Source organism: Hydra vulgaris, chromosome 15 (genome assembly GCF_038396675.1).
Source record: "Hydra vulgaris chromosome 15, alternate assembly HydraT2T_AEP".
Classification (NCBI taxonomy): Eukaryota; Metazoa; Cnidaria; class Hydrozoa; order Anthoathecata; family Hydridae; genus Hydra; species Hydra vulgaris.
In genome coordinates, this window is record NC_088934.1 from 2480399 (window position 1) to 2503851 (window position 23453).

At 29.6% G+C, this 23453-nt stretch overlaps 1 protein-coding gene across 1 annotated transcript in view; it reads left to right on the top strand.

Annotated features, from left to right (window-relative positions):
- Positions 1-6182: 6182 nt before the first annotated feature.
- The window catches only part of LOC136072060 (engulfment and cell motility protein 1-like), a 109616-nt gene continuing 92345 nt past the window's right edge, over positions 6183-23453 (top strand). Inside the window, exons 1-2 of the mRNA XM_065820159.1 lie at positions 6183-6262; positions 7079-7172. Of these exons, the coding sequence (XP_065676231.1) occupies positions 7095-7172 (78 nt within the window). The 5' untranslated portion in view covers positions 6183-6262; positions 7079-7094. The remainder of the gene's footprint in view (positions 6263-7078; positions 7173-23453) is intronic.

Consider the following 23453-nt stretch of genomic DNA (forward strand, 5'->3'; position numbering starts at 1 on the left):
ACCGCTTCAAGATTTGCTGCCAATACTGTCTTTCTTTTTTAACAAGACGCAAGTGTTCGGCATCAACTGTTTTATTGTTTCGCAGTCGCAGTTCGAACTCTTTCCATGACTGAAAATGTGCTAGATGTTCACTGCTTTTCTCATTCCCTGACAGAATTGCGGACATGTTTTTTCAATCATGTAAACCATTGGAAGAAAGAGATGACGCACCTGTTGTGCAATTGGTTAACAGTTTGCAGCAGAAGCAATACACATAGTCATTACTTACAGAATACTGCAGCCAATGTCTGCGAACTTCATCTCAATTGACAAGCCGGCGGTTGTAATAGTTTTTTGAAAATTTTGTTTGCATACTGTTCTTAGGAAAGTCAAACTGATCGACTTGTTTTGGTCTATGTTTGATCAAAAGTTGGCGCATTTCATCATCAAATATGATTCAAGTAGCTGTATCACAATAGTTAGCATATAGACCAGAGAATTTATCGATTTTATGCGCTTCAGATTCTTTGTGTGTTTCGTGTATTACATTATGTAACTCAAACTCTTCTGATACTTTCATCTCATCGACTTCCTTGGCTGCTTCAATTTGATTGTTTAACTCGTCTGTGCCATTTTCATTTCTCTGCGGCGAACATAGATACTTTAACAGCGAAACAACCTGTTTTGTTACAAACGCTTCGTTCGCAGCCCGTAGTTTGCGAAATTGCGCACCTGGCAATTTTTTTCTTTCTGCCATCGTGGATTGAAATATCGAAGGAAACTGCTAAATATGATGAAAATGATCACCTCGTGCATCTTTAATATCTTTAAATTAAAATATTATTTTAACTTCTTTATAAATGTTTTAAAGTTACATTTCAAAACTTTTAAAGCTCCATAAATATAAATAATAACACTCTATTAGTATAAAAACACAATATAAATCAGTTAATTTGTTACTATACTACTTCGTAATTGCTATTTATTTAAATTCTTACTATTTCTAAATTAACACGCCAGTAAAAACAATTTTCACAATAAAGTTAAACGTGCTAAAACTTTCTTTAAATGAGTAAGGAAAACTTTGCACTGTATTAATTTCTACAAAATTTGATTCTGCATAAAAAGTATTTTAAAAAATTACGTCAAATAAAACAAAAGTATCAAAAGTATGTATTCTTTTGTTTTATTTGACGATTTTGTTTTACTCTTTCAAATCAATTTAATTCAAAAAAGACTTAAAAAAGATTTTGGCAATGCTTTTAATATATATTTATTTTTTATGCAGCTAGTTTTAGTGCCGCCCTAGAAAACTTGCCGCCCTAGGCGGCCGCCTAGTTCGCCAAGCGGTTAAACCGGTGTAGTAGGCAGGATTGACTTAACGGTAGCGTAAACTGTACAGTTAGCCGTACCGAAAGGTAACAAACACTGTACAGTACTCACTGCCTAGGTGAAAATCACTGTACAGTAATTCCTACCGGCCAGGCACCAAACACTTAACTTAGGTAACATGTACTAACGGCAAAGAAAACGTGTTTGAAGAAAATATCAATATTTTTTGTATAAAATTATTTATTTCTCATAAACTGAAAATTAGATTTTATTATTTTATAACACGATTTAGGCTAAAAAATATTTCTAATTTGCAAAAGGAGTTTTTTGTTTTGGGCAATTGCAATATCTTTTTTATTTGAAGTTTGAACTGAGCGAAACCAGTTTTTAACATAAAACCTTATTTTTGGGCATCGATTCAATCCCCTTTTAATCCAGGAAATTATAACTAAGTATATACATTTTTAGTTTTAGTGAAACCGTGCTTTTAGGGTGAAGTGGGATAAGTGGGAGTAGAAGTGGGACAAATAAGTTTAAAGCAAGATTTTAACACTTCAAATAACTTGATATAAAATCGCCTAGTCGACATGAAAATGTTAAAAAGATTTCACCAATCGAATTATGCATTTAATCAGCGGTGCATAAATATATATATTTTTTTCCACCTCACCCTTATATAAACACTTTTTTAAGATACATTTCAAAATTAGGATTACTAGCGCACGTAGGGAAACAAAGCAAATTCTGATGAATAGTGAGGAAATCTAATTGTTCACATTAGATAAGTGATTAGGCGCCTCTCTGAATTATAATTTTTGGGCTGTTCCACTTCTCCCCTAAGATTATCTTTTAAAATTTGCGATGCCCTTTATCGATATATAAAGTTGTCTTATTTCTTCACTACGTCAAAGGATTAATATCCTGGATTTACAAGAATAGTCAAAACAATCTTAAAATAAAGTCAATAAGAAATATAAATATACAGAACAATAGTCAATAAATAGTCAATAAAAACATAACTTAATGGAAACAAAAATCAACCAACAGTTACAACTCTATCATAATGTACACCAGTATTTTGAAGATAAACTATTTGGTCGTTTTCTTTAATTTCCATCAGTTTAAAATTATTGGCATCTTTAAGAAGAGGTTTGTAAAAATACCACGAAAATACTAAAGCTTCAGGAGGCTTACAATACACAGCAATTGGAGTATCCAGGGCAGTTGCTAATGCATATATTTCAACATCAGTGCCCCATATATGGTCAGTGTCCATTTTTGAATCACTGATGTATTTTATAACCGATTTTGATATATAAGCATCAAAAGCGTTTCTATATTCTGCTTTCAAAAGAGTATTGATTGCTAGTTGACGCAGTATTTTATAAAATTCTTGGCTTAGACAAACTTCCTGACTCAAGGCTCGAAATAAGCAATTTCCATCACCTTCCATTTTATCAACCTTGATCGGTTTGCCCAATTGTAACTTTTTTTTTCGTATAGCAAAGCCTTTCTTATAAGGTATTTCATCTTCAATCTTCAACAAAGAGCATTTTCTTGTTCTCCATTTACTATTGGTGGGTGTAAAAGAGTTTGATTTGCTAACAAGAACTTCAACAATTTTTAAAGGTTTAGATTTAATATCAGACACCTCATCGCATCTTTTTTTAGGTGTTTCAATCTCAGATCTTTTCTCGAAAAGTTTCATATTTGAACCATGGTGATTGGTACGAAGTATTTCCCCATTCTTTTGTTTCAACTGATAAAGTCCTTTATCAATAAATATTTCTATAACTTCATACGGGCCATCCCAAACAGATTTTCCTTTATCCCCCTTTCTATCAGCTCGTCTAAGATTGTAAACAAAAACTTCATCACCTATATTGAATTGAATTTGGTTTTTGTGACGTTTTTCATAGTCCTTCTTTTGTCTCAATTGAGATTTCTTTATATTTTTTTCTACTTCTTCATGAATTATACACTGGATATTTTTAATTTGTTTCAAGTTTTCATGCAAATCAACCAGTTCCAAAATACCTTAAAATAAAAACTAAATGAAATAAGTAAAATTTAATAAATTAATTTTATTCATTTATTTAAAAAAATACCTTCTTCTTTGTCTAAATCAACAGGTACATCAAGAATTAAGCTTTGCTCATTATTGATGCAATGTAAGGGTAAGACTGGCTCCCTGGCATACATAATTTGAAAGGGAGTAACTCCAGTTGACTTGTGGCGAGTTGTTCGAAATGCAAACAATATGCCATCTAATGAAAGAGGCCATTTTTCTTGCTCTCCATTTAGAACTTTAAGCATAGAGCCCTGTATAGTTCTATTAGCTCTTTCAACTAGACCATTTGCTTGAGGATGGTAAGCTGAAGTAATACGTTGACAGGTTCCAGTGAGATCAAACAAATTTTCAGAAACTTTATTACAAAATTCTCGACCTTGATCATTAATTTGAATTGATGTACAACCATGACGACATATAAGTTCATAAAGAAATCTGGATACCTCTTCAGCACTTTTATTATAAATAGGCTTTGCTTCAACCCATTTTGAAAAGTAATCAACGACTACACAAATACCAACATAACCTTCTGGATTTTTAGGAAGACTACAGAGATCAACACCAACTTGATGCCATACTTTTGTTGGAACTGGTATTGAATGCAACTCTGGAGAAACTTTTTTCATTTTTGAATTTGATTTTTGACAAGATACACAAGTGGCAACATAGTTTCGAATATCTTTATTCATATTAGGCCACCAATAGCCGGAATCAATCAATTTCCATATTGTTTTATCTCTCCCAACATGTCCACCTAAAGCCTTCGATTCAGTTGATGTGCCTAATCCATCATGTGCTGCTTTTTTGTACTGATCACGCAACATTTGATCTTTGACAACACATAAGGTTTCTGGACCAGAAGTAACTTGTAAGATTTTTTTATATTTGTAATGTAACATACCATTAACAATTACAAATCTGTCACTTTGTTTTTTAAAGTTTGTTTTAATACCTATGTTTTCTCTTCCTTGTAAATGTTCAGGAAAAATTCCTGATGATAAATAATTCTCAATATCATAAAAGTTTGGTTCTTTAATTATTTTTTCAAATGATCTTGACTCACCAATCTCTGTTGAATTTTTTTCTGCCATTTTATACTAAAATACATAAAAGAGGTGTTCATAGCATATTCATAAAATACTTACAATCAATCAATCATTTTATTTCACTTTATAAAAAATATAAAGTTAGGATCAGTCACAAACAGTTATGTAACTGACAAAAACGCGACGACCTACAAATATTCACCATAAATTTGAAACAATATATAAACCAAACAGCAAATTAATAGAAAAAGAAAAAAGTAATTAATAATAATAATACTGTAATAATAATTAACAGCAATGGCTAACAAAAGTAAAAATAATAAAAATAACAATGTTAATTATAAAAATAATAATAGTAGCCAAACATTTAAAATAAGTATATAAGTACTAACAGTAATAACTAACAACAGTAACAATAAGAAGAATAACAATGTTAATTATAAAGATGAAAATAAAACGATAACAATAAGAACATAGAAGTGGTCGCTCAGGAGAGTAACTAATACTATATAAACCTACATTTATAAATTCATTGGCTCTCAAACACATACACACAAAGACACACACGTATAAATATATATAAATATATATATACATACAAACACAACATATATAAATATATACACATACACACACACTTTATACACACACACTTCATACACATACACACACACTTTTATATACACACATATACACTTTTATATACACACATATATACATACAAACACAACATATATAAATATATACACATACACACACTTTATACACACACACACTTCATACACATACACACACACTTTATTAAAGTCATATAAATATCTATTAAATCATTTCAAAACGGCTATAAAATATACTACATTATAATCGTAATTTGATATAAAAACATTACTACATAAAATAAAAAATTTGATAAATACTAAATTTAAGACGTTTGATTTTAATTTTTTTTTGCTAATGCTAGTATCATTTTCCACGTTTTTTACATATTTATAAAACATTTACACGGCAAAGTAAAATGTTAAGTGTTCGGTACCCAAGTACAGTGTCCGGCACCTAGGTAGGAGTCACTTGTCAAGTAATCGGTACCGTTAGGTAGGAATTACTGTACAGTGATCCGTACCGGTTAAGTACTTCGTACCTCCTACACCGGCCCTGCGTCCAACTTAAAAAAATTAGACCAGAAATTTTTTACGACTCGAATTTTGGTCGCGGAAACGGAAAAGAGCATTCAATTTTGCGGAGGCATTCAATTTTGCGGGGCATTCACTTTTGCGGATTCTTAGTCACCATTAAAAAAATAGAACGAAAACAAATATATCGTAATAAGCTGGTTCAAAACAAAACCTTAAAATTTTTTTTATTTAATCAGCCATAATCATCAGCTACCCGGAAATTTGTTTATACATTTTTTTTATAAAGTTTGTTTTATATGAATTTATTCTTTATAGAATGTTAGAAGGATGACAATTAGGTTTCGTTATGGTTTTTGAACATCATTATCAAGTTTTAGAATACTTTCCTTTGATTTTTTTAACTATCTTTTTATATGATTGAGAATCAGAACAAGATTTAGTCTTAAAAAACAAAAGTAGATAATTGAGAAAAGGTGTATCGAGTGGCATAACAATGGTTTTTCAATGCTATTTAAGGGAATCAGGATATAATATTTATTACTGACATCAAAATTTGTGCCCAATTTTACAATCTTTGTTATGTATGTTTCAATAAACTTATTGTTTTAACCAAAACAGCCTTTTTTTAATATAACAATATTTGGAACCGTGAACTAAACATTTATGCTTAATGTCCATGAATCCACAAGTATCTAGTTTAGGTGGGTGTCTAAAATACCTATTTCTTATGTAAATATGATAATGAATAGTTAAGATAGTATTTTATAACTTGATATCCTCTCTGTTGTTAACCTATTGTTAAGCCAACATAAGTATGTATACAACAGAATATTATCCAAAGTTTGCAAGCTCCTCTTCATCTTATACATAAATTATTTGAGGGATCTGTCACAGTTCAATTAGACTTTTCCCTTTTCTATGCTTAATGTCACCTTCATAGCTAACAATTCTTATCTGTCCGAATATGGGATCTGTTTAACACCATGATCAGGATATAAAACTAACTAAAGTATAACACTATAGTGTAAATAGATAATAATTTGCTTTACTTATCTTTACAGCATACTGAATTTTCAGAAAAAGTAACAAAAAACAAACAATGATGAAAGAAAATGTTGCTGCCCTAATCCAAAACCTCACTCAATGTAGCAGCACTCTTTGTGACAGCAAGCTATAAAATAGATGTATGTACTGAAGCCTCTGGCAGCAGGCTATTTCAGTTTGACGCCAGATATGTTATCTAAATACGCATTCATAGTTAACTGCTACTGTTTATTTAGGGCTGCACAGTTCTCATGTATTTTACTGATTTCAAATTTTGCAATGCAAAGTTTAATCCAGATTGTTTATAATGATTGTTTAAAGTTGAATGAATATATGTAATGTAAAACTTTTAAGTAAATCTTCAGAACAAAATATCCAAAATATTAGAATAGTATAATAAATAAAAGGATATTTTAACAATATTTTAACAAACATACTTTATTTTATATAATTATTTTGCTTTTGTTTTTTAGGTAAATAATTTTTTTAATGGCTCCTTCAGCAGATATTAAAAGAATCGCTATCAAGAAAGAAGGATACTTTCCTATTTTGTATCATTTAAACCCTGTAAGTAATAAGTTTATTGGTTTGTACTCACAATTTTGTTATTGTTGTTAGTCTTATTTTAATTATTTATTTTTTTGTATTTTTTCATAATAATATATTTTAAAGTTTAATACCTATGGTTTTATATTTGTGTGGTTTGGACAGGTTTCCATAATGTCATTAATTAATGCTTTTTATGACATAATATTAAGAATTGTGTGTGTATATTAGACCATTTCAAAATTGTATATAAAAAAAATAATTTTTGAACTTTGTTTGGGCTACCCTTTGATTTGATGTGGTTTGTGGTCAGAAAAATTAGTTTAAAATTGCAAACTTAAATATTGTGTTTTAGGGACAGCTCAATTAACTTTACTTTTTAAGAGGTCCCCATTATTTTGAAAAAAGAAGTTTTTTCAAAAATATGTCATAATGGATCTTAAAAGTAGCAAAATTATATAAAAATTTATGTACATATATATAACTCCTAACTGGTTGTCAGAAAGTTTTTCCGTATTTTGTTGACACAAAAAAAAATTAAAATGCAAGACCGGAATTTTTTTTCTTTCTAATTGATGGACTGCCTGTCCCAACCAAACCCTCAGTTGATGTAGCAGCACTCCTTACGAGTCAGGCTATAAGATAGTCGATGTAGCAGCACTCTGTTGCAAGTCAGGCTAATTGTCAGTTGATGTAGCAGCACTCCATTGCGAGTCAGACTATTTGTCAGTCAATGTAGCAGCACACCCTTGCGAGTCAGGCTATAAGATAGTCGATATAGCAACACTCCGTGCATGATTTACAGTAAAAAAATAAAAACATTTTATTAAAATAAATAAAAATAAAAACGTTGTTTATATTATTAAAAACATTCAGAATGTTTTTAAAACATTCAGAACGTTTTTAAAAACATTCTGGTCAATTAAATTTGCGTTTTTGCGGTTTTTTTAAAAAACGATTGATTTGTGATTAAATTAATGGTTTTAACTTTCTGACAACACGGAAATATTGGGCGAAAGTCAAAAGTAATTAAAAGTGACCTATTTGTTGGCAAAAGAATCATTTTTTACCTTCTGTACTCCCAAATGCAACCATTTATATATATATATATATATATATATATATATATATATATATATATATATATATATATATATATATATATATATATATATATATATCATGGACAGGAAAGGCGTGTGATCACACTCTATTCCTAACCACGCGTTTATTTAGTTTATTCAACAACCTAACAACGGCTTTTAAGATTTTTGAAAATATTTTAAAAATATGCAAAGGTCTAAGGTAATAAAGTGAGAAATTGCTTTTAAAGATTGTATACATTAAATTACATATTTAAATTATCAAAAGATATCATATTGTTAAAAAGTGTATTTTTTACAATGAATGTAAATGTTTTTAAAACAATTTGTGCAATTAATTTTATAAACAGCAACGAAAACAATTGTTTTATTAAACTTTTTAATGAATCTCATATATTTAAGTTGGGAAATTCCATATGAAATCATCGGAAAAAAAACATTTTTGACACCCTTACATCTCAGAATTTGTTCAATTTTACCTCACTTGCAGTCCATATTAGAAAAATAATAACTGCAAAAATTTTAGTTACAAATATACATGGGTTCAAGAGATATCGTCAGTTGAATAATGCTGACTCAACTTTGACATATAGTATCTTCATAACGGCTTGGGGAAATTTTCTAAAATTTGATACCTCAATAGATTTTTACTGGAGGAATCCAAAAATAGCCCCCTCAAGGCTCGATTGTCTCAGGAAATGCCTTGTTTATCCAATTTTGTTCAAAATTATGGACTCCAAAATTCATGAATTTTGATGGTAAAATGAAGACTGTGGCCCAAAGTTCAGAGTAAAAAGTTTAATTGTATATCAATATTTCATCTTAGGTCTACTGAAAAAAATTAGATTTATCAATTGTCTCTCTAATACTTGTTCAAAATTTGTGTTTAAAAATTGTGTCTTTTTAGAAAAATTTAAATTTTGTAACAAAAGCAATCAAATTGATTTTAAAACATTAATTTGAACAAAACATTAAATAGTGTTACTTATTGACTAGTTTAGGACATTTATAGTCATGGGCTAAGAGAGGGCCAGGGGGGCTCTGACCAAATCTGCTCCCACCCCCCTAACTTCCTGGAGGTTTTTTTTTAAATACATAAAATGAATTAATAATTATTAAAATTCAATTTAAAAACATTTTTTTTTAGTTTAAGTTTGAGAAACAATTTATTTTCATTATATCAAATCAATAAATACATCTTATTTCAAAGTAAGCTCTCAAAATTGAGATCTTTTTACGATTTTAAAAATCATAAATTTTAAAACCAAAGATATTGAAATGTTTTTTAAAATATTTTAACAATCAATACCTTTATAGTATTGTTTAGTAGTTTAAGACTAATATAGTCATTGGTATAAAAAGGTGGACAGTGGGATTTATTTAAAACCCCCCCCCCCCCTCCTTCTCAGCCTTCCATCCTAGGATTTAAAAAAAAGAAAAAAAGAAAAATTCTCAATGCAAAATATGCAAAATAAGTTTACAACAAAATTATTTTAAATATGTTTAATTTTTTTTGTGGTAAACAAAAGTAAAAAGAATACATTTTTTTAAAATTTACATTATTATATACCATTTTATAGCTTAAACATTTAGTTTTTATAAAGTGTATATATTTTTGTATAATTATCATGACGTATGCTTCTAAGCAGTAGAATGAAAAGCTTGTTTTTTTTTAAAAAAAAAATTTTTCCAATTTTTTTTTAATTTGAAAATATTTTTTGTGTTACTAATAAGCATAGAATAGATTTTAATTTTAAAACTTTTCTTTTTATTGCATAATTTAATAAAATCAAGTATGACCTTTCAAATAAGATATTACAACACAATTTAGCACAAAAGTTATGACAAATAAAATGATTTCAAATGACGATGTATTTGAAGTAGTTTTTTTAATTAAAATTTCACTTATGTAGTAATACTTTTACAGTCCTAAAGCGGTCCAGTAATTTGAGACTTGAAATACATAGTTCATTATGTATATTATCAATATAAGTTTGGTTTATAGTCCGTGGATGTCCGCCTGGTTTCTAATAATGATTTTTACAAGTTAACTGATGTATGTGGCGAAAACATTATATGAATTTTATTCTAAATGGTTATGCAATAATTGGGTCTCAGCTTGACTAGATTAGTGTTACAAACTTGTTTTATTATTAATACATCTTAAAACACTTATTTATAAGATTTTGTAAATGAAATTTTTATACTGTTAAGACATGAAAAATATTGATATTTATTCATAATTAATACAAGAAAACTTGAAGTTAGGTAGTCTTAATATTTTGGATACAGTTGTAAATGGCATAAACTTAACTAATCAAATAATAACCTGTCTAATTTCATAAAGCATCTTTGACAAAAGTATAAATGCAGAAATTCTAAAATTTTGTTTTGTTTTGAAAAGAATAACAAGCAATGGTTACAAAATGAACCAATATCAGTTCAATTTGTAATTAATAATAAAAAAGTTCTACTAACTGTTTCCATTAATAAAGAAAACTCTGGTCTTATCCAACTGTAGTATCAGGCAGGTCCCAGGTGAATTTTGATACTTTAAGTAGTAAAACAAAGAAAAGAAAATTGATGCCATTAGTTGCATCATATTCATCTTAAGAACTACTGTTTGCATTAAGTTGTACTTTGCGCCAAGATGGTCAAGAAAAAGAAGCTAAATTTGTTTTAAAATTATCAGAATATATTAGTGTTGGTTCGAAAAATGATTTTAAATCCAAATCTTTATATTACTATATACACAAAAAGGTTTAAGCTTTAGGCGCCTTTTTATATAAATTATGTAGTAGTTTCATGAAATATAAAATAAAGCCCTGAAACTGCATAAAAATACTGAAAATTAGTAATTGGGAATGTGTTAGAATTTATAAATGCATAAAATAATTTTTAACCAGACTGCCACATTAATATTAGTCTAGTTTATAACATTGATGCTTTTAGAAAAGTTGCTTAAGCTAGTAATTATGCAAAATGAACCATTGCCAGGCATTTCAGGTGTCACTATCAACCAAATAAAAAATCCATAGTACCATTACATTTGTAGTATAAATGACTCAATGTGATAATTATGGGAGGAATCCAATAATTTTATTACTTTTTCCAGTTTTATTTTTTTCCATTTATATTTGTTAAGATTAATAAAATATGTGGCTGCTAAGCAATTTTGTCTTTTGTCTGGTCAGGTTATCCTGCTACTGGTAACATGTAACCCAGTACAATCTGCTTCATGACCTGCTGCCTTGTAAGATATGCCTTTTTAGGCAACGGCTAGGAGATGCCAACTCTGACTTAAAACACCTCCTGCCTTTGGGCTCTTGGTTGAGTAAAAGCTAGAGATTGTGTCTAAATAAAAAATACTTATCTTGGGCAGATGTTAAATGTATCCGGCTACTGTCTTGTAGAAGGCCTCCTAGGCAAAGGCTTAAGGGGTAAACAGATTCTATCTGTTGACCAGCCTTGCACTCCTTCTTCATCTATTAGGCTGGCTCAGATGTATTTTTAATACATTGTTTCCAGTTTAGGATGTTGAATGCTGAATCTTATTGACTCAATGCATGGGTTTTGCTTGTGTCTCTGTTTTTATGACTAGGCAACTCATTCTATTATTTCCTAATGAGGGTACAGCTCTAAAACTCAATTTTATGGCTCTGAGGCCAGCTGGTAGTCAGGTTTCCCGAACTCTGTAGTGGGTCTCAGAGAGGCTCATTCCATCAACAGCTGAAAAATATCAAAGTATTAACAGTGCTATGTTGTGCATGGACGGTGTCCCTGTTTGTACTTTTGGTGTGCATTATCAAGGCCACATTTGGAGCCCTTTGTTACGGCTTAGGTTTTATTAATAGTAAAGAGGCAATTGCTTGGGCTATTAAACAGTGTTCTGAGTACTATCTATGCTTTGAGTCAAGTTCATCAAACAATCATAAAAATGAATAAAGTACCAAAAACTGTAAAACACAAAAAAACATCGCCATCAAGTTCTCTAAACCTATTATTCACTAATATTTGTAATCTTCGAAGTAACTTTTTTTCTGTTAAGTCTTATCTCTTGCAAAGTTCACCAGACCTACTTGCTCTTTGTGAGACTGATTTGAGTTCAGCTGTCTCATCTTATGATCTTAGTATTGATAGTTATCTTCCTTTTATTCGTAAAGACTCCAATAGTCACATGCTTGGCCTGGGCATTTACATTCGTAAGAATTCACCCATTTGTCAAGAAACTAGGCTTGAATCCAGACTATTCTTTCATGTGCTTTCGTTTAGCACCACTTCACTCTATTGCCTTTCTCTTTGTTCTATATCGCTCTCCTTCATCTCAAGACTGCACTCTTTTTGATGTTATTTCTGATCATATTGACCAAGCCCTCTCTCTTTATCCATCAGCCAATATTGTTGTTGTCAGTGACTTTAATGCTCATCACACTGAATGGCTTGGCTCTAATGTCAGTGACTCTGCTGGCATTAAAGCCCATAACTTTTTCCTTTCTCAATCCCTAACTCAAATAGTCAACTTTCCAACTCGCTTTCCAGACAACCCAAATCATTTACCTTCGCTACTCGACTTATGTCTTGTTTCTAATCTTAGTCAGTGCTCAGTTTCTGCACATTCACCCTTAGGTCCTTCTGATCACGGTTTGATCTCTCTAAAGCTATTATCTTTTAATTCAGATAAACCTCAATTTTTTTCAGCCAATCGTTATTGCAATAATTTAGATCTTCCTATATTTATGAACGGTGATGTACTCAATGAGTCACCTACTCTTCATCTTCTAGGATTAACTCTTACTTCCAATCTTTCTTGGAAACCATATATCAAATCGGTTGCAAAATTAGCATCTGCTAAGGTTGCATCTCTTTATCGAGCTCGCCACTTTCTTACTCTGGATTCTATTCTCTATCTCTATAAATCTCAAATCCGGCCTTGTATGGAATACTGTTGCCATATCTGGGGCGGATCTTCTAATGATGCCCTTTCTCTTTTAGACAAGGTGCAAAAACGCATTGTAAACATAGTTGGACCTGCTCTTGCAGCCAACCTTCAACCATTATCACATCGTCGTAATGTTGCTTCTCTTTCTCTTTTCTAGAAATACTATAATGGGCACTGCTCTAAAGAGCTAGCGTCTCTTGCGCCATCTACTAAAATTCATTCTCGTGTCACTCGTCATTTAATCAATTGTCATCCTTTTTATGTGACTGTTCCTAAGTGCTCCAAAAACTCTTATTCGTCTAGTTTTTTTCCTCGAACATCAGTTCTTTGGAATTCGCTTCCTTCATCTTGCTTTCCTGATTCATATAATTTGCAATCTTTTAAATCCTCCGTCAATCGTTATCTTGCTCTACAATCTTCATCTTTTCTCTTACAGTAACTTCCAACTTTAATTAGTGGCTGCTTGCAGCCTTGTTGGAAGCAAAGATGTTAAAAAAAAAAAAAAAAAAAAAAAATCTCATTCTTCTTTATCATCTAAATCCCCCTATCATTGTAACTCTTACAACTACCTTAAAGCTGACTGGGACTCTTTACATGATTTTTTTCGTGATGGCCCTTGGGTAGAAATCTTTCATCTTTCTGTTGACAAATGTGCTTCCAACATAACTTTGTGGATTCAGGCTGGCATGGAATCTTTTGTTCCCTCTCGACGATTCCAGGTCAAGCCTCACTCTCCTCCATGATTTTCCTTACACTGTGCTGCTGCGATTGCCATTCGAAACCGTTACTTCAATACTTATCAGCAAAACAATTCTCCAGAAAACAGACGTCTGTTTATTACTGCTAGAAACCATTGTAACGTTAAAGCTTGCTATTCTCAGGTCATAAAATCTTGTATTTCATCACAAAAATTAGGCTCTTCTGGAGAATCTTTAATAGTATTAATAATAAGAGCAAACCTGTAATTCCACCTCTCTTGTATGGTTCAGACTTTGTCACCTCACTTAAAGTCAAAGCGGATTGTTTGCTAAGAAATTTTCATCAATATCGTCTCTTTATTCCACTAGTTGCGTTCTACCTGATATAGCCATCAAACTGGTTGATCCATTGCTTGACATTTGTATCACTCCAGCTTCTGTATCTAAAGTGATTTCCTGCTTAGAGTCTTCTACAACTTGTGACCTGGACAACATACCTGTTATAGTCTTGCAGAAGTGTTCTCTGGAGCTGTCGTCTATATTTTCAAAACTATTGAACAAGTGTTTATCAGAGTCTTGTTTTCCAGCCTGCTGGAAAGTGGCATCTGTTATCCCTACTTTCAAAAATTCTGGAGAGTGATCTGATTCATCCAACTATCGTCCCATTAGTCTTCTTCCTATCATAAGCAAGATTTTTGAATCTGTAATTAACAAACACTTAATCTCTCATCTTGAATCTAATAACTTACTTTCTGATCATCATTATGGATTTCGATCTTCTCGTTCTACAGCTGATTTGCAAACAGTAATAACCAATAGATTTTTTTGTGCATTAGATAAAGGTGGAGAGGTTAAGGCTATCGCTCTTGACATTTCTAAAGCATTTGATAAAGTTTGGCATCCTGGTCTTTTTCATAAGCTTTCTTCTTACGGTGTATCTGGTAACACTTTTAAGATTATTGAATCCTACCTTTCCAATCATAGTATTAAAGTTGTCCTTGATGGACAGCACACTTCTTCTTATTCTGTAACTTCAGGGGTTCCTCAAGGTTTAATCCTTGGCCCTATACTTTTTTTAATTTACATTAATGATCTTCCAGATATTCTCACATCTAAGGTGGCATTGTTCACTGATGACACTACCATTTATTCTTGTCATGATAAGAAGCCAACACTCTCTGATTGCTGAGAGGGGGCATTTGAGCTTGAAAAGGATCTCACTTCTGCTACAGCATTGGGCTCACAGTGGCTGGTGAACTTTAATTTAGATGAAACCCAATTATTTCATCCAATTGTTATTGCAATAATTTAGATCTACTATATTTATGAACGGTAGTGTACTCGATCAGTCATCTACCCTTCAACTTCTTGAATTAACTCTTACTTCAGATCTTTCTCGTCAACCATATGTCAAATCAGTTGCAAAATTAGCATCTGCTAAGGTTGCATCTCTTTATTGAGCTCGACACTTTTTTACTCCGGATTCTATTCTCTATCTCTATTAATCTCAAATCCGTCCTTTATGGTATACTGTTGCCATATCTGGGGCGGATCTTCTAATGATGCGCTTTCTCTTTTAGATAAGGTGCAAAAATGCATTGTAAACATAGGTGGACCTGCTCTTGCAGCTAACCTGCAACCATTATCACATCTTAGTAAGGTTGTTTCTCTTTCTCTTTTCTACAAATATTATAATGGACACTGCTCTAAAGAGCTAGCGTCTCTTGTGCCATCTACTAAAGTTCATTCTTGTGTTACTCGTCATTCAATTAAGTGTCATCCTTTTTCTGTGACTGTTCCTAAATGCTCCAAAAACTCTTATTCCTCAAGTTTTTTTCCTCGAACATCAGTTCTTTGGAATTCGCTTCCTTCATTTAGCTTTCCTGATTCATATAATTTGCAATACTTCAAGTCATTGGTCAATCGTTATCTTGCTCTACAATCTTTATTTTTTCTTTTCCAGTAACTTCCAATTCTAATTAGTGGTTGCTTGCAGTCTTGTTGAAAGCAAAAATGTTTAAAAAAAAAAAGAAAAAGAAAAAAAACTTTAGGTATCCATAGCAACCCAAAATTTAAAATAATGTCACCATGAAAACCGCAATCCTCAAATTAGTAAACAGTACAAAATTGGTTCCTAAATCTATTTTTATCTGACGAGTTATTAGTTTTGTCCAGTAAAAGTGAATTCTGGCCCACTGTGCAACTTACTATATTCTCAAAATTTAAATCAGATATGCTGTACCTATGACTTGATATTGTTGTGGATGTAAAAATTAGGCATTTAACTTTAGAATTGAGCACCCAACACTTTTTATTTCTCATTGGCCAAAAGAGGTTTTTACCTGGTCCATGTGGATGCCTGAATTTAACTTTTATATCAAGCTCACTTACATCTTCAGCAGTTCCTAGCCACCAAAATCCATCATAAAAACATGCAATATAATCCATTTTTTTAATGTTTAATGAAATCTCTTTATTATGTTTGCTTTTTGGAATGATATCAAGTATTTCAATACATGTATCAATACTTGTTTTTTTATAACTTATAGTGTTTAAAGCAATTGGAATATAATGATAATACATCCTTGTGCCAGGAACTGTTCTTCCACCTAAATATCTTTTTTCTAATTGTGCTTGTGTTTGGTCGATTTCATCTTTAGAAAATGATTTAAAACAAATTCCATTTATCTTGGCTTTACAAAAGGAGTACATTAAATTAACATCAAAAATCTGCCCAGTAGTTATTTGTTTTAGACTTTCTTGACACACTACTCTTTTAACAGTCCCACCAATACCATCACAGGGGAATTTACCATGACTGATAGCAAAAAATACCTATTTAGCATTTAAATCAAAGTCTTTACTGTGATGATAAAGATTGATTAAGTTTTTAAGATTTTTAAATTGTGCTGCACAATCACCTTAAATAAAGTCTTGTAAATAAATCCTGTGTCATGATCAACATCTTCTGAAACGTAACAAAAAAGATTTGTGTTTAAGGACTTTTTTCTCTATAAAATAAAGTACAATTGTAAAAAGTAAATGACTTTTGCTCCAATAATAACTTTGAACCTCATCCCGAACAACATATTGATAATTTTTAGCAAAATCTCCTAAAATTCAGCATTTGCTTTAGTTAAAAATTTCTTCACAGTTTTCTTTAAGGTTGTCAATGTTGTCTTAATAAATCATTAAATTCATCTAGTGGCAATGGTTGTAATAGTAGTGTTGTATGATCGGTACTCTGCCATTGCTTGAATGCTATATCTTCTTCAAGCTCATGATCCATAAATTCCTGCGCTAAAAAACTTTTTAATTCTTCAATACCAGGGCATTGGTTACATCGATGCAACATACATTCTGTATTTTCAAGAGAACAAACTATCAATGCCATGAAACCTTTATAACTTTTATTCCACCTAATGGCATTAATGAGAAATTTTGTATTTTGGTGATTATGTATACACATACATTATGAGTACCTGGCACATTAGTTGTAATGCACCATTTAGGTTTAAGAGTACAAAACTTTGACAAACTGAATTTGACATTAAGGTAGTCTTTTTTGAATGCAACATGTAGTTCATTAAGATTGAGTAGCAATAATCTTTTTTGAATATGTTGGTTTTTTTTAACACATAAAATCTTTTTCTCCTGGCATCATTCTGTGGGTTTCCAGTTTTTTTTTCAGGCAAAGATAGAATTTTATGCTCATTTTTAACTTTTCTTGCTGTTCGAACAAGATACTCAGACACTTCAAAGCAGCTTGATATCTTTGTATGTGTCCATAATTTTGGTACGAGTGTTATCATTTGCACTTGAATTTTTTTATTTTATTTTATACATTGAAATGTCTAGACCATGGTCATTGTTAATGTTGTTGTTTGAAATGGGGCTTTTTATTTCTGTTGTTAAAGAAGTTTCTTTAATGTTATATGCTAATGAGACCATTTATACAACTCTGTCAATAGTGTTCTCAAACTTTTGTTTTGCTGCAGCCATTTTGCTGTGTTTTGAAAGACTTTTTAGTTTGACTGGTGAAATGCCAAGCAATTCTTTAGTGGTATCTAACTTAATTTTTTTCTCACTTTTTGATTCCCATTCCTCCTGTAAATTTAAATCTTCATCAGTTTTTACTGCTTTTTTGTAACATTTACTGCAGAATTTCCAACCTGGGGTTACATAAACATTTTCTTGCAAAAATTTTGCCAAGTCTAGGGAAATCTTTATATTACCTAAGAAACAAATTTAGTTTTAAGTTTTTAAAATAACTGAAAATATAAAATATTTTATAAATAATAAATAGTTTTTCTTTTAATTTCCATATCAATTCTGTTGTAACTAATGTTAGATTACTTATTATAGCATTTTTTTGCTTTCCTTGTGTGTTCCAAAAGTGTTGCAACACTTTGTAATTTTTCTCTCAAAATATTTTCCATAGAACTGCTCATGATAGCAACATATAATTCTTATTGAACAATGTTTTTCCTGTAAATTTACTCCCCATATTATTTCTTGTTTTTCACAAGGAAGATCTTTGAATTGAACAAAACCTTGTTTTCGAGAAAATCCACTTTTGTGGAAATGAATGTTACAACTTTTTCCAATGTCACATTTCTCCATATTAAATATTAATATTATTTATAATATTACTTGCCGAAAAATATAAAAATAATAAAATTCACAATCATACTTTAAGAAAATACAAACAAGTACAACCTTTAAAATGAACAAAACAAAACTTTTGCTTGCTTTTGATATATTAAGAGGTAAGCATTCACCGATTTGAATTGAAATAATGAACATAAATTGTTTCTTAAACTTAAACTAAAAAAAAATTATGCTTTTCAATTGAATTTTAATAATTATTTATTATTAATTCATTTTATTTATTCAAAAAAGATAAAATTCCAGGGAGTTAGGGGGTTGGGAGCAGAGTTGGTCAGAGGCCCCCTGGCCCACTCTTGGCCCATGACTATAAATGTCCTAAACTAGTCAATAAATAACACTATTTGATGTTTTATTCAAATTAATGTTTTAAAAAATAATTCGATTGCTTTCGTTACAAAATTTAAATTTTTCTAAAAAGACACAATTTTTAAACGCAAATATTGATATACAATTAAACTTTTTACTCTGAATTTTGGGCCACAGTCTTAATATTACCTCCACGATTCATGAATTTACAAGTCAATAATTTTGAACAAAATTGGATAAATGAGGCATTTCCTGAGACAATTGAGTCTTGAATGGGCTATTTTTGGATTCCTTAAGTAAAAATCTATTGGGGTACCAAATTTTAGGAAATTTCCCCAAGCCATTATGAAGATACTATATGTTTTGACATAGTATCTTTATAATGACTTGGGAAAATTTCCTAAAATTCGTTTAAAAAAGTTAAAAAAGTTGCTTTTTGATTATCTGAAGCAACTTCAGATAATCACTGTGTCAAGTGCTGAGTCAGCATTATTTTAACTGATGATATCTCTGGAAACCATGTGTACTTTTAACTAAATTTTTTGCAATTATTATTTTTTAATATGGACTTCCAGTGTGGCAAAGATGAACATATTCTGAGATATAAGGGTGTCATGGTCTAGGTGATTTCATATGGAATGACCCAGTCGAAAACATAACAAAGTTATTTTTTTTGTTACGCTATGTAAACTTTCTAACAAAATTTGTTTACTTGTGTGTTCCAAAAGTGTTGCAACACTTTGTAATTTTTCTCTCAAAATATTTTCCATAGAATTGCTCATGATAACAACATATAATTCTTATTGAACAATGTTTTTCTTTTAAATTTGCCCGCCATATTATTTCTTCTTGGTTTTCATAAGTTTAAAACTTTATTTAAAAGCTAAACGCGTTTAAATAAAGTTTTAAAATTCTATAAAATTAAATCATAGAGTGAGACATATCCCAGAAAAAATCTGCGTGGACATTTTAAAGGATATTTATTTAATTATTGTATTTCGATATTGAATGTTATATATATTTCGAAAGTACATATATTAATATTCTTAAATTTCACTTAAGAAAGTTTGTGAAGTTTTTGTACGTGAGAACGCATGCACTTTGCGTTTCACACTTGACATCAGCTTTTGCACAGTCTTTGGCTAAACTTTCTTGGTAGCTCTAATCCATTTTTGAAGTCTTTAATATTTTTGGCTTCTTTTACATTGAACCTTAGTTTTCTTTTGACAAGAGCCCAATATTTTTCTATAGGATGTAGTTCGGGACAATTGGTGGATTGCTGTGTTTTTCAACAAAATCTACTTTATATTCTCTAAGGCACATTTTTCTTTTTAAAAGATTTGTATCCTGAAAATTTCTCTTCAGTCTTTGTATAGTGGAAGCACTTGTCTTAAATTTATTCGCTAAAGTTCACACAGAAATCTCCGATTTTCTGTCTAAGGCATCTTTCACTTTTTTACCAAGATCTTGTCTAACAAAACATTTTTTTCTTATATTTATTAATTTATTTTTATATATCTTATGATATATAAAAATAAATTAATAAATAAAAAATAATCATAAAAATGTTTTTATTTAGACATTTAAAAAAAAGAAAAAAAATTTATTTGCTATTCTTCTATTAAAAAAAAAAAATCAGTTAGGAACTCGTCAAACCAAACATTTTATTCAAACTTGACATAATTACATAACATAATCAAAATAAATTTTCTATTAGAGTTTTAGTTTTTTAGATTTTCAGTATTAGTTAATTTTTTTTAGAGCTATAGGTTTTAATTTTTTTTTTAATTTCTCTTTTGTTAAAATTTCTTTCTTTTTTATTTAGGTTAGCCTGTTTATAATTTTTTTCTTTGTCGGTTTTATTCAGTGCATTTTTAATTATCTAATGAGCTGTCATCATGCTTTCAAAAAAAACAATTACATGCGTTGTCAAGATTGGAGTGTGATCGCACGCCTTTCCTGTCAACGACTGATATATATATATATATATATATAAGGGGCTATTCTAGACCATTTTTGACAGTGTCGGCTGTATTTGGGCGCTGCCCAAATTTAAAATTGAGGAACTATTTTATTTTTTTACGCAAATATTGTTTTTTTTGCATACATTTGGCAATATTTCAGCCAAATTTTTCATGCATGGCGGTACTGCTGCCCAAATTATTTTCCTAGAATAGCCCCTGTATATATATATATATATATATATATATATATATATATATATATATATATATATATATATAATGTATTTATATGAAAGGCTTATATGAATCAAGAAAATTCACAATTTTTAAATTTATGTTTATTTCGATTTGAAAGCCAATATTTAAAAAAAATTTATAATATCTTTTCTAATTTTATTGAGCTGCAGACCAGATTATTTACGCATTACTATTAAACCATCGTTGCGATAAAGGCCTAAATCTTTTATATTGATTATTTTACTTAATAAATCTAAAATATAAAGTCTAACAAATTCACAAATTTCTGCTCTGTCATAACTGCCCATTGTTACATCAAAGCAGTCATGTATGTTTTTATTTTTCCAAGTTTCCTTATTAAAATAAAGTAAGGTTTTTCTACAATGTTTTATTATATGGATTGTTTCATCAGGAATAACTTTGTGGCTTTTTGCAAATTCAGTTTTATCTAATATATAAATTACATAAAATTTTTAATCGAAATACAATTAAAGTTAGCTACAGTTTTACAAAAAATATGGAAAGAATTATAAAAGGTACAATAATGCTTTGTTAAACAAAAAAGAAATCCTTAATGAAAAAACTACAGAAAATTGTAATTGTTAACAAAAAACAATTGACCAATGAGTGGAATTTGTTTATCAAAAAGTGTGGTATATAAATGTGTTGTTTCCTTTAAGAATGTACCTGATAAACAATATATTGGCATAACAGTGGTTGCATGGAAAAAACGTTCTGTCAATCATAAGCAATCTTTTAAAAATAAAAAGTATTCAAAAGACACCATGCTGTCAAAATATATATGGGAATTAAAATGTAAAAATATTGATGATTTTATACTAAATTAGTCCATCCTTAAAACAGCGCCTGCATATAACAATATTTCATAAAAATGCATACTATGCCTACAAGAAAAATTTGAAATAATTACACATGCAAACCAAGAATTCTTATTAAACAAAAAATCGGAATTTCTAAATGTAGGCACGAAAATATGTTTCTCCTAAAACATTATAAAAATAAATGAGCTCAAATAATAGTTACATTAAATCCCCCTTTTGAAAAATATTTTTTTTAAAAAGCATAAGTAATTATTTCTACAGAATTCTTTTTTAATAGCGTCAGCAAATTATACAAGTGTGTGATAATTTACAGTAGTTAAGATATTTGTGACTTCCTGTAAATTAATTTTTGATATAAATTGAAGTTTTATTAGTTTGACCATTCATTTCTGATGAGTCTTTTTTGATGAAACACAGTGTAAAATGAAAAAAAATTTTATTAAGTGATTTTCTACTAATTTATTAAGTGATTTTCTACTAATTTATATATATATATATATATATATATATATATATATATATATATATATATATATATATATATATATATATATATATATTTATATATATATATATATATATATTTATATATATATATATATCAGGCCTTGTTAAGAAGCGTTACGCAGCTCGCATTTTGCTTGCGAAAAGGCGATTTGCCCACGCGTTCAGCAGTTTTGCGCTACGCAAAAACTTATATCTTTTAGAATATTTAAATTATCTTTTGATTGTCGTTTATTCAAAAGAAATAAAGTCGTAAGTAAAAGCATTTAACCGCCATTGTAAACTAATAGATTTTTTGTTAAAGAAACAGTTTGTTAAATAATTTTTTTGTTGTTGTTAAAAATAAGTTAAAAAAAATTAAGTGTTTTAAGTTTTATCTTAAGGAATTAAATATATAAATTTCTTTTAAATATAAATTTATTTTTAGTCATAATAGTTTAAAAAATGCACGATTTATTTTGATGTAAATATTTTATTAATAAGATATTTTGTTTATTGTTAATTCAATAACGTAAAGTTTTAATGACGTTCGTTTAATTTATGAAAATAAATTATGATCACGAATATGTTATCGGTAACTGATAAACAACAAAAAAAAACTCTTTCTTGTTTAAAAACATTATAATGAGTTCACATATTAAATAAGAAAAAATTTATTAACAGTTAATAAAATAACCAAAAACCAACTGTAAAATCATAAGAAAATAAACAAACATTATTTTACGTTTCATGAGAAAAATATTTTTTTCAAAATAAAATTTAGTTCATATTTGAAAAAAATAATAAAAATGATTTTTTAAATAAGAACTTAGATTTTATTTGTAACTTTTGTTATAGTGAGAAAAAAACAAACTGTTTGTATGATTTTTAACGCGTTAATAAAATAACTTTAATTACAATGCGGTACTTGAAAAGACGCGAGTGACGCAATATAACTTCTAACGATTCAAAATATATTTGATGAGTTTGAGTTACTTAGAAATGCGTTACGCGTTTTCGCTACGCATATATATATAAATCTAATATCAGAAATTATCA